General features: G+C 45.5%; 1 protein-coding gene across 1 annotated transcript in view; it reads right to left on the reverse strand.

The window, feature by feature from the left end:
• zmym2 (zinc finger, MYM-type 2) overlaps positions 1 to 11,660 on the reverse strand; it is a 33,671-nt gene extending 22,011 nt beyond the window's left edge. The window contains exons 1-3 of the mRNA XM_084544853.1: positions 11,630 to 11,660; positions 2,568 to 3,290; positions 2,129 to 2,297 (exon numbers count right to left, since the gene is read on the reverse strand). Coding sequence (XP_084400979.1) covers positions 2,129 to 2,297; positions 2,568 to 3,275 — 877 coding nt within the window. The 5' untranslated portion in view covers positions 3,276 to 3,290; positions 11,630 to 11,660. The remainder of the gene's footprint in view (positions 1 to 2,128; positions 2,298 to 2,567; positions 3,291 to 11,629) is intronic.
• Positions 11,661 to 14,182: the final 2,522 nt, after the last annotated feature.

Here is a 14,182-nt window from a genome sequence, read left to right on the forward strand (position 1 = left end):
TCCAGTTACTTTTGGTTTAGGCTCGTTTTTCTGCAAACCACCAGAAAGACTTACGGCTGTCCGCATACTTTTGGCCATACCATATTTCAAAAGCGAGACGTTGATTAATTCGTGCACGTCTCAACATTCAGAGGTCTGGACAGTCTCTGCATTCCTTTCACGATAGCGTGCATAGCATTTTTTCACCTTTATTGGACAGATGTTAGCAGGGAGGCAGACTGGAAGCCAAAGGTGAAACTGCATGCTGGCTCTTTAAACGAGGGGCAAGTGGGACGACCCATAAGAGGGAGATTCATTTTCACAAGCGGACCAACAGAAAATAAAGACACGCAATGATCTAAAATAGAAGAGGTTAAATTTCACTCTTCTGCAGAAAAAGTTTTGTGGTGTTTTAAATTTGAGTAACTGGAGAAAAAAAAAAAACTGAAGACGTGCATCAAGGCATGTCTGCTCCCAGATTTAGAAACAACATCCCTGCAGCCAACAGCACCATCTAGAGTCTGTGTGAAGCTAAACAGGAATGTCCCAGAGCGAAACGCACGAGAGCGCACGAGGCTGCTCCTCTGCAACATCAGAAACATAACTCAGAAACCGTTTAAGCTCCATTTAGTTCTGTAATTCTGCAGATTTATTTTTTTTGCTCAGAAGAGAAGCCAGAATTCAAAGCGGCAAGCACAACAAGCTCACTGTGTTTGAGTTCTTTGACTTATTAAGGTATGATCTCATAAGCTTCTGTCCCGTTCCTCATTAAAGCTCAGCGTCAGAGCGTCAGAGCATCGGACCAAAAACAGCACATGTGTTGAAACAACAACAACAAGAGGCTGCTAGGTTGCACAAATTCAGTTACTGCTGAAGATATCAGACAAAACCACACAGGGGAAGTCGTTTAGAGTAATGGATTTAGGAGTTTGAACGCACCTCATGTTTGTGTTTTATTATAATATGAAGAAGGGACTTTAAATGTAAATGTAAATATAATCTACTTTATTTACTACAACCCACAGGTGAACTAAAGAGCTTTATAAGAGATTAAAAACACACCGGAAAACAAGTACATGAGTAAAAGTAAGATAAAAAAAACACTGGCGATCATTTTATCCTCATAATGTTATCAGCCATAACATTATGACCACACACAGGTGAAGTAAGCACACAGGTTATCTGATTTTTTTACTCAAAGCTGACGCTAGAACCAGGAAATATGTGCAAAAAGAAGAATATGAGCGACTCTGATGTGATGCTCGATGCTCTCGCGGGGGTTGTTCCCGGTCTGCAGCGGTCACGTACACGCTTCCATGAGAATGATGTTCTCTGACAGCAAGTGGCCTCTTTCAGCCACGATAATGCGCCCAGCCACGATGAGATCAAGGTGCCGACTTTAGCCTCCAAAGTTCACCCAGATCTCGTCCCAGTCGAGCATCGAGTCGGATCCGCGGGGGCTGCACCTCGCAACGTGCAGGACTTAATAAGGATGTGATACCACAGCACGTCTTGGGTCGATGGGTCAGGACTGTTTTAGCAGCGGTCATAATGTTATGGCTGATCGGTACATCCCAGCATATATGATGAATACTAGTACTCTGGTTACCATTTGATTAGTTAAACAAACTGTGGGTGTTTCCCTGTAGCAGCGTCCTTTATGTCAACTACATACTGTCGATTTACTTCCTCCTGAATAAATCACCAAGATTATTTAATTTCATTCGTGACCAAACAACAAAATTTTTAATTTCTCCCAAAATCCTATTATTTCAGTGCCGACACCATTTGTAAACCAAAACCTAACGACCAGGAAGCACATGAGCACAAAGAAACACCCGCCGACAATTTCATTTCCACCTGTTAAAGACACTTGAAGCTTCTTGAAACATCTTCAGTGTCTGGACTGCAATGCCTGATCGACTGCAGCCTTCTCAGCTCGTTTCCAGGTTAACGTGCCGCCCTCCTCTAGGTAAACAGCCGTTTTAGAGAACAAAGTGCTTGAAACCAGACACCGCCAGTTTCATACAAAAGCGACGAGGACGGAGAGTGTGATTGATGAAGAGACACAGTGGAGGCAACGTGGTCTGACAACACTTCTACAGTATAGTTAAAAAACAAACATTTTACTGGTTAATAGATGCGTTACCTGCTCGGTTGTGCGTCCCCGTGTCTCCGTTCTGTACCAGCTGGCCCATGTTACCTGAGCCCCGCCCAGGGTTGAAGGAGGTGGTCGGTCGACCAGATGGCGTGTCGGGATTCAGGCTGAACGAGCTGCAGATCTGTAGACCGTTCTCCTCTGCTTGGCCTTCACCTGCCTGGATGCACAAGTCGTTTTAAAGTTAGAAGACGAGCTGATAAAGAATCAGAGACATATGCTGTGCAGTGTGTAAACCGTGCCAATGCATCTTGGATAAACAAAAGCTGGCATCATCTCTTAGAAATGTCATACAAAGATGTTTTTATTAGGAGGTCGGCCAAGAATAAAGTTGCTCTTATACCGGCAGACAACATATGAAAAACAATAACTGGAATTAAAACCATTACGTTAATAAAAAACTAATTTGAGAGTTAAATGAAAGTCTCACCGCTGTGGCAGCAGTCGCTCCTCCCTGCAGAGACGTCACAGAGGTTATCATCAGGTTCATGTCTTCCTGGGCGTCCACTGAGTGTGGTGGAGTGTTTGCAGCCGAGACCGGGGCGCTTCCTTTCTGGCTGCTGGAGCCCAGCGTGGTGACGCTGGCGATCCTGATCTCCGAGTCTGGCTCGGTGCTGCTGAGAACACCTGGCGAGGGGGAGGCGGCGGAGGAGCCTCCGGGGGGCGCCGGCGAGGATGAGGAAGCGTCTTCTTTCTGTTCGGAGTCCTCCTCGTCGTCGATGACGATGGGCTCCGCCGCTGCTGCCGCCGTGGTAGGAGGCCTCGCCGCCGCCGCCGCTGCTGTGGATGCGCTGGAAGACGCAGGAGAAGCGGTGGTCTTGGAAGGCATCGCCGTCGTGGACTTGGTGTCTTCAGTTGCCACGGCAGCAGCCAGCTCTAGACAGTCTGCGCTGCCTTGGGAGAAGGTTGTGGCAGAAGGCTGGGGAGCCTCCTCCCCTAAGAGAACCACGTCGTCGTCATTGTCCTCCGCGCCACCCTCCTTTGTGGCTCCATCTTCCGTTGCCATGGAAACTGCCTCCCCTGACTCCTCGGAGGGGGGCACGGCCGGTTGCCGGGGGGAGGGAGTGGCATCCATGGGCTCCACCCGCTCCCCTGCCTCTTCTGCCACGACAGGGTTTGGTTCTGGCTCCCCGTCCATCACTAAGGCAACCACCTGGAAGCGCAAACAAAAGGCAGTCAGGACACAATTAGGCCCGAGCCCGCGCCAGTAATTGGTTTTATGATGTCTGACAGCTGTACAGGTAGCTCAGGTGTCCCCGGAGACGAGCCTCCCCGGACATCGCTGAGAATCACTGCCCCCCCGTCACAGCTACCACCTGTTCTCTGCGGCTTCACGTCGTCATATTTAACCAAAAATATCACAGCCACGGTTTTCAGTTTGGCTTTTCTTTTGAGTTGCAGATGTAAAGCTCGTGGATTTTTGGACAGCCACCACTGGATGGATGAACTGACCCTTTAAAGCATCTTTTAAGTTTGCCCCAGATACGAGCAGCCCTCCACTTCAAAGACACGCAGCCATATCCTCTTACTTCAGCGGACGCTCTGCTTAAGATTAGGCAATTTTACAGCCGCAACTTCAAATGGACGAGAAAATATTTTAATAATCAATCATTACTGAACTCATTTAAGCCGTTTTCATCATTTGCATGTGTCAAAACGCACGTCTTCTTGAAGCCTTTCGGGGGGTTTTAGCCTCAACCTACTTCATCATGAGAATTCCTCAAATGTGAGTCACGCCGCTGCAGAGAGAGCAGGGTCAATAAGTTCATTTCAGGCCTCTTTGTTTTTGTCAATGAGCCTCAAAACATCTCTCATCGGGTTCAATGAGAGCGAATGCGAGTGGCAGAAGCGTAAAAACGTGACTACACCTGATTGGCGCTCTCGAGTAATCCCTAGAATTAAATCACGGCGGATGCATTTGTGGATTTTAAAGGAAACTTTTCAACACGCGAATGAGTCAGTCGGCCTCTCAAAGTGTGCGGGGCCGCTCTCCGACTTGCTAAAAATAATCGCGCTGATGATATTTCTCTGAAATGAATCTAATGCCGCTTCGGAAAAGTATTGAAGTGGGTTGGAGGACGGAGGATGGAGGAGCGGAGCCTGTCTGGTTGCATTTAGCACAATAAAGAGGGCAGCTAACGCTCAACAGATGCCACGGTCGAGGTGACGTCTCCACGTCTGAACGTAGACTCTCAGGAACTGCTACGTGCCTGCCCAGCAACGGGGGCAACTCGTCCTCCTCCTCCTCCTCTTCCTCCTCCTCCTCCTCCTCCTCCTCCTCCTCACGTCTCACGTCTCACCCTCCTCCTCCTCCCATCATCCTCCTCGTTCTCCCTTCCTGTTCTCTGCACTTCCTTACTCCTCCTTTTCACCTGCTGCCTTTTTTCCCCTCCATGCCTATCCCTCTGCACAGCTACTCTCTTGTTGCCCCTGGCAACCGGCGAAGCTACACCTTGGTTGCCACGGTGACGGCGAGGCCCACCACCACCACAGGGACTTGTTCTCTGTGCTTCTACATCTGGGTGCTGTAGACTTAGGCAACATTTAGGTGCTTTACATATACGTCGACCCCATTAATTAAAGACGGTGCAGCGACATATGCGGCGCTCCGTGCAGAAATACGGAAACTGCACGAGTTAAGGGTCACTAAATGTGTTTAACTATCTTTCTAAATCCCAAAAAATAAAAAATAAACAATAAATGGGAAATGCTGCAGTCTGATTCGGTTCCACGCATAAACATTCAAAGCACTTTCAGGGACGTCTTCTCTCTTTATATTGATCAGATTTCTATCAAAAGCTTCCTTTCATGTTACACAGCAGCGACGGTGGCCGTGAGCCACATATCACATCACCGCCGACAGCTGCAGCACAGAAACGAGCACACACACACACACACATGCACGCACAGCGACACATGTCAGCTCGCAGACACACTTGTGTGCAGACAATGATCTTTGTTATTCACCCCAACAGTCACCGACAACAGGAAGAGCCTGACAGAAGCACCTGAGCGCAGCCTCTAGAGCTGAAACCGAACGACAGCAGCAGCAGCAGCGACGGAGGAAGCCAGGTCACTGCTTTGACATCACCGCGGAGGCCATTTTGGTCCCAGAGCTGCAGGGTGCGTCCAATAAATATCAGCAGAGCTACAGCAGCATCTCGGAGAGATCCAGGTCGAGAGGAGGAGCGTTTCACGCCGCTCACCTTCTCCACATGTTAGCTTCTCAGCTTTAGTTTTGACGGAATGTAAGGAGCCTTCTGATTGGTGGGCAGCAGACCAATCAGAAAGCCAACAGAAGGTCAGGTATTGAGAATATCCAGCTGCTTATAAACAGCAAAGTCAATCTTTACGGCACTACAATGGAGAAACAATGTAAACCCTTATATACGTAAGCTTTTTTTAGCTATATTCATAATTAAATTTAAAATACAAAGCTTAGTCTTTGGTGCAACTCTGTCATTTACTATTTTTGTCCCAGCTCTCTCAAATACAGACGCAACAAACAGTTATTTCCATTATTAATTGTTTTCTTAAGGGACGTCATTCATGCGAGTAACGTTCGCACGCGATTTTTGGTTCTTCTTCTTCTTCTTCATTTTTATTGGCAGCTTTGATGCTAGCCAACTTCGGCGCTAAGTTGACGAAGAGTATGGTGTTGTAGCTGAAATGTAACTACGCGCCGCGGCGGCGCAAAGCGTAAAAGCTGTGATTGGTCCGCTTGGTAGTGGCGTGTTTCCGCTTTAGCATTCCCGGCTGCTTCTCCATCTACGCAATTTACGAACCGATTGTTTTGGATCAATAAAGAATCTGTAAGGTCAACTGAGGAGGTTTGGAGGTACAGGCGTTTGTGTGACTCGTGTTTCAGTTGTCATTGTTGAAAGCGAAGCAGGAAGTTGAAACAAAAATGAACCCGACTAGCGAAAAAGACACAGCGCCGACTAGTGTTTGGGTGGAGCTGTTACAGAATGAGCCAGACTGACGAGCGCAAAAGTATCTGGCTTGCACTGGCGTAGGCTACGTACATAGGTTACTGCGTCTAGGTCAAGCAGTACTCTAAAAGCGCCTTAAGACAGAAGAAGTAGTAGCAGTAGTTGTAGTAGTGGTAGCAGTAGTAGTAATAGTGGTCTTATTCTCATTTCTTCGGCTTTGTTTCTTTTGGCAGCTTTGACGCTAGCCAACTGTAATTAAAACAGAAGAAGAAGAAGTGGTAGTCTTCTTCTCATTCTTCTTCTTTTACTTGGTTTCTTTCAGCAGCCTTGAGGCTAGCCGACCGCCACTAAAACAGAAGAAGTAGTAGTAGTAGTAATGGTCTTATTCTCATTTCTTCGTCTTTGTTTCTTTTAGCAGCTTTGACGATAGCCAACTGTAATTGCAACAGAAGAAGAAGAAGAAGTAGTAGTCTTCTTCTCATTTTTCTTCTTTTACTTGGTTTCTTTCAGCAGCCTTGAGGCTAGCCGACCACCACTAAAACAGAAGAAGAAGAAGAAGAAGAAGAAGAAGAAGAAGTAGTCTTATTCTCATTTTTGTAAAGCGTCTTGAGACAATTTGTATTGTTATTGACGCTATATAAATAAAATTGAATTGAATTGAATTTCTTCGGCTTTGTTTCTTTTAGCAGCTTTGACGCTAGCTAACTGTAATTAAAACAGAAGAAGAAGTAGTAGTAGTAGTCTTCTTCTCTTTCTTCTTCTTTTACTTTGTTTCTTTCGGCAGCCTTAAGGCTAGCCGACCGCCACTAAAACAGAAGAAGAAGAAGAAGAAGAACTAGTAGTAGTCTTATTCTCATTTCTTCGGCTTTGTTTCTTTTAGCAGCTTTGACGCTAGCCAACTGTAATTAAAACAGAAGAAGAAGTAGTAGTAGTAGTAGTAGTCTTCTTCTTTTACTTGGTTTCTTTCGGCAGCCTTAAGGCTAGCCGACCGCCACTAAAACAGAAGACGACGACTACTTCTTCTTCTTCTTCATTTCTTTTGGCAGCTTTGATGTTAGCCAACCGCCATTACAACACATAACGTGAAGTTTTGACACTACAAGAACGTGGTTTTGGTTTTGGTAAAATAAATAACTATAAATTTATGTAGTTGGGAACATACATTGATGTTTTTTGGCTTTAAAAATAATCAAATCAAATCAATGTTGACTCGTTTATGGTAAATTGACTAATCTTCAAGAACTTGATTTTTTTTTCAATGCAATTAGGAGCAAAAGACTTAAAATGCATGTTTGAAGAATGTCCATATGCTAACACACTGGGACAGGAAGCCAGGTCACTGCTCTGACGTCCCCGTGGAGGCCATTTTGGTCCCAGAGCTGCAGCGTGCAGCCAATAAAATATCCCAGAACGAGGAGGAGACTTCATAGAGAGGATACTTCTCCACGTGTTAGCTTTATGAATGTGTTATTTGATAGATTGAGTGATTAGAACGTCTATCCTCCACCCAGCCTGTCCAGATTTGAGCCCAGCGCCTGACTCAGTCAGTCTCAGAGGTGCTGTGCTGTCCGGCAGGTCACCCTGACCTCCCCATGAAACATCACATGCTTACAAACTGGGACACGGCTTTTTTCCTCTAACTGGAGATGATTCCTCACAACAACCATCTCAAAATGTAAATTCCCACTGCCCTCCATAAGCCAGAGCTGCAACGTTGAATTTGCACAAACATCTTCAAAAGAAAACGAAGACGACGTCTGTTTCTTCGCAGCTCTTTCAGAAACAGTTGATCTACTAGTGGCTTGCAATTTGCCCTTAATATCCTTGACACTCAACCTGATGAGCCAGATGGTTTGCTGCACAGAACCATCTGGGAAGTCGCCCTCCGAAACGGTTTGGAAAAAAGGGGCAGGCAGTTGCAAACTCATACTTGGCAGGTGACTGAACGAAGCATCTGGTTATCACAGGCTTAATTCAGCCAATCAGATCAATGAACCATGTGACAATATGATTAGTACTAGGGAGCCAAGGTGGAAGCTCTGGAAGCTAGCAGGCAGTCTGTGTAGCTAGCTATGTGGTTAGCGTGTCGATGGACGGTTTCTGTCCGTCTTCGTCGGGACAATCTGTGCACACGCCGTCCGTCGTCACAGCTAAAACAAATCAAACGCTGCCGGTAGGTCCTCAAACGTCTGAAGCCTTTTAAGAAGGACTGTTAATCATGACTACGATCTGGTGATTTCACAAATCTCTCATGCTGCCTCACAGTGACGCCAATAAAAAAGATGCCTGACAAGAAAAGGGCCGCCACGTTTCCTGTATCTGGGTCAAAACGCTGAACTTGAACACACCGCAGAGACGACAGCCAACTCTTAGAGGACAAATGCATTCTGCACCTCTGGAAAACATCAAGAGCTACTATTAGCTGGGAGGCTAGGAGGCTAGGAAGAGCTACGAACCGGCATTCAGAGCTACTATGTTGTATTATCAAAAGCTTTAGCTACAGGTTGCACACATGCATCAAAAACAGGCAATTAACAATCTTTAAAACATATCTACAGATGAGTTTAATTGGCCCTCTGATTCATCTGCTAACCACCAAACAAAAAGGTTCTACTCTCAAAACCCAACTTCCTGTGTTACTGTTGCTAGGTTAGACAAACTATAGCCATGCTGGGGCTCGTTCCCATGGAAACGCATTCATAATCTGCAGTAAGGGTGTAGTGGCACCATGGAGAAGAGACAGCTAATGTTAGCAACCGTGCTAACAATGGAAAAAGGCGCCGTTTCCCAGGATTATCTTATCTTATCTTACTACATCCTCATACCTCACACTACTACTGTTGTTTGTGTAACCTAGCAACAGTAACACAGGTCAGTCAGGATTCCTCTGATTGGTGGCCAGTTATGGAGAATACCTGGCTGTATTAATTGAGCTAAATCCAGCAATCTCATCATAACCTGGAACCGTTTCTACAAAGAGTACAGTTAGAACATACAGGGCTACCTCAAAATAACTCAAATTAAGCTTCGTCTGATGTGCAATTCTTTGAATTTTTGTCCCAGAAAAACACAGAAGCATGCCGTACATCTGCTGCGGTGCCTTCAAACGTCTTGTTTGGCCCGAGAAATTGTCAAGAAATATTGGCTTTTCAATTGTAGACTGACATTTAAGAAACTGGGAAGACGGTTTTTGCTTTCATTAGTTTGCCGTTTATGGACTTACCCTCAAGTATATGATGAAAAATGCCCGAATGCTAACATGGTTTTTGCACATTCGCTCTTTTCTCGTCTTTCAGCAACAAACTGTGCGATAACTACACGTTTCATTCAGAAATAAACAAGTTAAACTGGAGTAAAATGTCAACCGCTCACGCACATAACTTTATTTTTTAATACTGCGTCCACTGTTCAAGTCGTCTGGAAGGACTGTGTATCAGAGAGCTGTGTTTGCTGATTATAAACATCATCTGCTTGGCTGTAAAACACTGGAGCTGAATGAGGAAGAGTCGCCCACTGTGGCCATGTGACAGGAAGCGCAAGGCAAAACAAGAATGACATTCAAGATCAATACGTTTTCCAAACCCATCACCCAAAGCCAGCCGGCTTTGTTAGGGCCGTACACCCAAGCAGGTGTGAAGGCAACAACACATCTGTTAGGGGGGAGGTCAAGGCGAAACATCTCCACGTGCAACACGACAGAAACGCAGAGCAGCTCCAGCCGGAGGGATCCATGTGCAAAGAGCTCCGAGGGAGGAGGAGAAAATAGCCGGGGTCTAGACTCAGATCAGACTGCAATGCAGAGCTATGAGACAGCCTGCGTTCACGTGGATGAGGGGGGAAAAACGAGGACCCGAGCGTTAATGAGCTCTGACATGAAACCTAGCTCGCAACCAGGTGCACAGAGAGGTGGGCCTGCTCTTCTGCTGCTGCTGCTGCTGCTGCCTCTAACAGCCACATCACCAAGGCAAGGTGGTGCTTATCCACCTTTCCAGCGACGCATGAAGCCAGACAGGTTTTTAAAGAAGCAGGTCACAAAGGTGGAGAAGACGCACATCCGACTGATAGCAACCGACTGATAACGAATTTAAAAATTGAACGTCTGAGATTATTATATAAGTCTTATGTCACTGAGAGGTGATGCGTAATGCGCAGCCACCAGAACATCCCAACCCCCCCACCCCTACACACTACCCCCCAAACCCAGCTGATGGGCTACATAAAAAAAAAAAAAAACTGTGTTCCGGTTACCTGGCGCAGACTACAGCATGCTCCACACTCAGCTGAGGAGCTCTCCTGTGAAATATCAGGACATGGCCACACCGCTGGAGCCGTGCCCTTGATTATTATCAGCGTTTAAGGGACCACATCAAATCCAGATCAGGAACCGCACCGATCCGAGCGTCTCTTCCTCTTAATGTCTGACAAACTTGGCATTTGAAAGGTCCAGATAATAATAAATAAAACTTTGATCAAGGGCAATTATCAAAGCCGTGCGCTGCGCTGCTACCTGAGCTGCAAAACTCTTCCATAAATAAATAACAATAAAAAAATAAAAAAAAAGGAGGGAGGGATAAGGCTTGGCTTCTCAAGTTGGGAGTCCTGGAGAAACGTGGTTCAGGGTGTTCCGTTCCCACCCCTGCCCTTCCTGGCGCAAACAGCCATTGGATTAGCGGCGGATCGAGGGGAGGAGAGCAGACACAGACTGCGCCATTGTTAAAAAAAAAAAAAGGGAAAAGAAAAAAGAAATGAACTTAAACGCATCAAAGATTTAAAAAAATAAAAGAAACAGACGCGCGGTGTGACGACCCCTCAGAGCAACACAACCCCTAACCGCTGCGCGTGTGTGTGTGTGTGTTTCTAGATCATCATTTAACCACACAACCCGTTTGGATTACTTTACGCACGCGTAGCGGTGTGCATCCGAATAAAAAGCCCGATTTTTATGATACCTGTGACGCCGGGGGGGGTTTAATTGGAAAGTTAGCCCTGCGCGGAGTCCACCCTGGCGCAATCAGTGGCAAATATACCCTTCCGCCGCTGGGGGCGCCCTCCTCTCTTCACCGTATCACATGAACTGCCTTCATTTGTGTGTCATGCGGTGGTAAACAACAAGGCGCAAAAGGAAATTCCGTCTTTACATGAAGGAAGGGGGCGGGTTTGCGCATTTAAAGAAAAATAATTAAAAAAAAAGAAAAAAGGCCAGGTGTAAATATAGATTATTTACCCCCCAACCACCCCACACACACACACTCATACACACACACCTCCCTCCTCCCCCCAGCGGAAAGCAGCACTGCCTGCCGTCCGCCATTAGGGAGCCAACTGAACAATACTGGGAGTCTAGAAGCGGCAGCAACAGAGCGCAGCGCAAAGGGAGGAGAAACAATCTGCTCAAATTAACTGTTTTATTGAGCCCCGGACGCGTCTCCACGGCCCGGGGGGACTCCTCGCAGACCCCCTGGGCGTCCGCCTGGAGCCCCGCACAAGTTCCCAAAACTTTCCCCCAATCATGCGTGGAAGTGTGGCGTGGAAAAAGGAAGGTCTGTGAAAATTCGCTTACCGGAGTAGAGATCGCAACGGTGTAGCGCCACTTTTGTGCCTTGACATTAATCCCGGGGAGCGCCTGCGCAGAACGTAGAACTTTCCGCTCGCCGTCCGCAGATCGTCTACTGAGCGGAGGGCTCACTCCGAAACGGATGACATATCCTCTGACGTATCACTCCACAGAAAGAAAACGCCGCTTTAATAACGTCCAGGAGATAAATTCTATATTTTTACGTGTTTGTTTGTGACCTTATTTACAGAAACTGATAAATCTGTTCATTGTGTGTTAAAAAACGTCAGCGTTTGACCTCAAATTATTCTTTGCAGCCACGACAGAGCAGCCATTTTGAATATTCACAGACGGGAGCATTTAGCAAGGAAGAAGGAGGAAAATTAAATCATTAAGCTGTGATTGGCAGGATAAATCTGATCAGAACTCCAATCAGATGACTGCAGGAGACTGAAACAGGAGAGGAAAGCATAAAAAAAACATGTTCTGCCCTACACAGAGTTAGACTTTGTCTTCGCTTGTGGCCCGTTTTAATCTCAAACGTGTTCAAATTGAGCAAGAAAAGTGACCCAAGCCTTGTTTTAATCACGACCAGGAGACAAAACTGTGACGAGACGGATCAAAAACAAAAGGTGTCTGAGAAGGTTCTCCAAAAATAAAGCTAACGCAAAGGCAACAACAACAACACATTGGCAGTCAACATCTGTGAAGGTTCTCAGACATTCAGGTCATGGTATATCCAAAAAAATGTTTTAAAAAAGGACTTTTTTGGATTAGGAGCCAACGCAATAAAAGACAAAACTATAACTCAGGCCTATACATGTGGAATTATAACCTAATTATTCCAAGTGCTTCCATTATGGCTGATTATACCGTTTAGTTGATACACAGGTTTGGATAACACGAGTATAGGTGGAGTATAGGACACTGATCGGAGGCAAACCACCTACTCCTGAATGTGGACAAGACCAAGGAGCTGGTCATTGACTTCAGGAGCAAGAGGACACCAGAGGAGCCCATCACCATCTAGGACCTTGAGGTGGAAGTAGTGGACCACTATAAGCACTTGGGACTCTACATGAACAGCAGACTGGACTGGACAAGAAGGATCTGAGTAGACTCTACTTCCTGAGGAAGCTCAGGTCTTTTAATGTATAGAGCAAGTTGCTTGAGATGTTCTACCAGTCTCTACTTTGCTGCGGCTTGTTGGGGGAGCAGCACCAGCAAAAAGGACAAAAGTAGGATCGTTGAAATGATCCAAAAGGCTGGTCGTGCTGTTGGCCGTGAGTTGGAGATGTTTGTCTCAGTGAAGGACAGGAGGACACTGGACAAACTGTTCTCCATCATGGACAGTCCATCTCATCCACAACACCGGACTATAGATTGATGCAGCTCCACTCCCACAGTGAACGCTACAGGACTCCAGCTGTACAACAACTCACCTTTCTGTAACAGATAACTCCATGTTATTCATGTTAATGGACACTATTGCACCTTACTATGATCTCTGTGTATATGTAATATATATTCTTCTGTCTCTATTTCTTGTACATTTGTTCATATGCTAATTCTGCACGTTTTTGCTTATACTGTTTTATTTTATTTAATCTTTCTTTTACTTGTGGTTCTTAAAGAGTGTTTTTTATGTGCAGCTGAGCTACTGTGACCAAGCAGATTCCCTTGTGGATCAACCTAAGTCTAAGACCTCACATCTCCTGTGCTGCATCTAAACCTATCTTGTGTGATATGAAGAACGGGGTTTGCTTGTGAGAAACCGTTCTTTTTGTGTAAAAGTTTTCCGTGTTAGCCATGTGAATGGACATAGAAAAAGAAAGCAAGCAACTTTGGGTAAGGAAGGCAAGGCTCACAATTTGATGTTATCTTGAGATAACAGGTCAAATCTTTTGTTATTTCTTCAGTCAGGTGAAATAGTGGAGCCGTGAGGTGGAGACTTTTTGACGGACTGAGTATTTGCAGTCTTCAGTGGGAGTTTGGTTCAGTTTAGATGTAGGCCTACTTCTGTTAGGTTTAGGCAAAGGTCACGGCCTGAGTCAAAGTAGGCCGCGTTGCGAGTAAACTAGAAAATCCAGATCTGTGCTTGTCATGTAAAGGAGAAGTGTAGCTCAGCTGCAGCTTCACAGGCGAGTGCACTTCAGGGTTTCAACTGGAATAAATCCTCCCCGACGGTCATGACAGCGATCTTAAACGTTGAAATAAATAAATAAGGTGTGATCAAATGAAAAATGACATTCTCTCGTTGTGTAGTTCATCACAATTACCCTGTTATCTCAAGAAAACAACAGTTACTTTGTTGTGATAAGTTATCACATTATCTGGGGACATCTGCCTTTTGTTTTCTCAAGATAACAAATGTATTTATCATGAGTAAACAAGGCGTGCTCTCTCTCCACAGAACTACAGGTTGATGTGTTTGTTTAAATGAGTTTAAGACAATTAGTGAGAAATTATATTAAAGTAAATTAAATTAAACCTTTAATTATAATTGTTATTAAAGTCAGTAATGTGGAGTTTAAGCGCAGTAACTTAAAAACTGTTGTT

This window comes from Chelon labrosus (assembly GCF_963514085.1).
Source record: "Chelon labrosus genome assembly, chromosome: 5".
Lineage (NCBI taxonomy): Eukaryota > Metazoa > Chordata > Actinopteri > Mugiliformes > Mugilidae > Chelon > Chelon labrosus.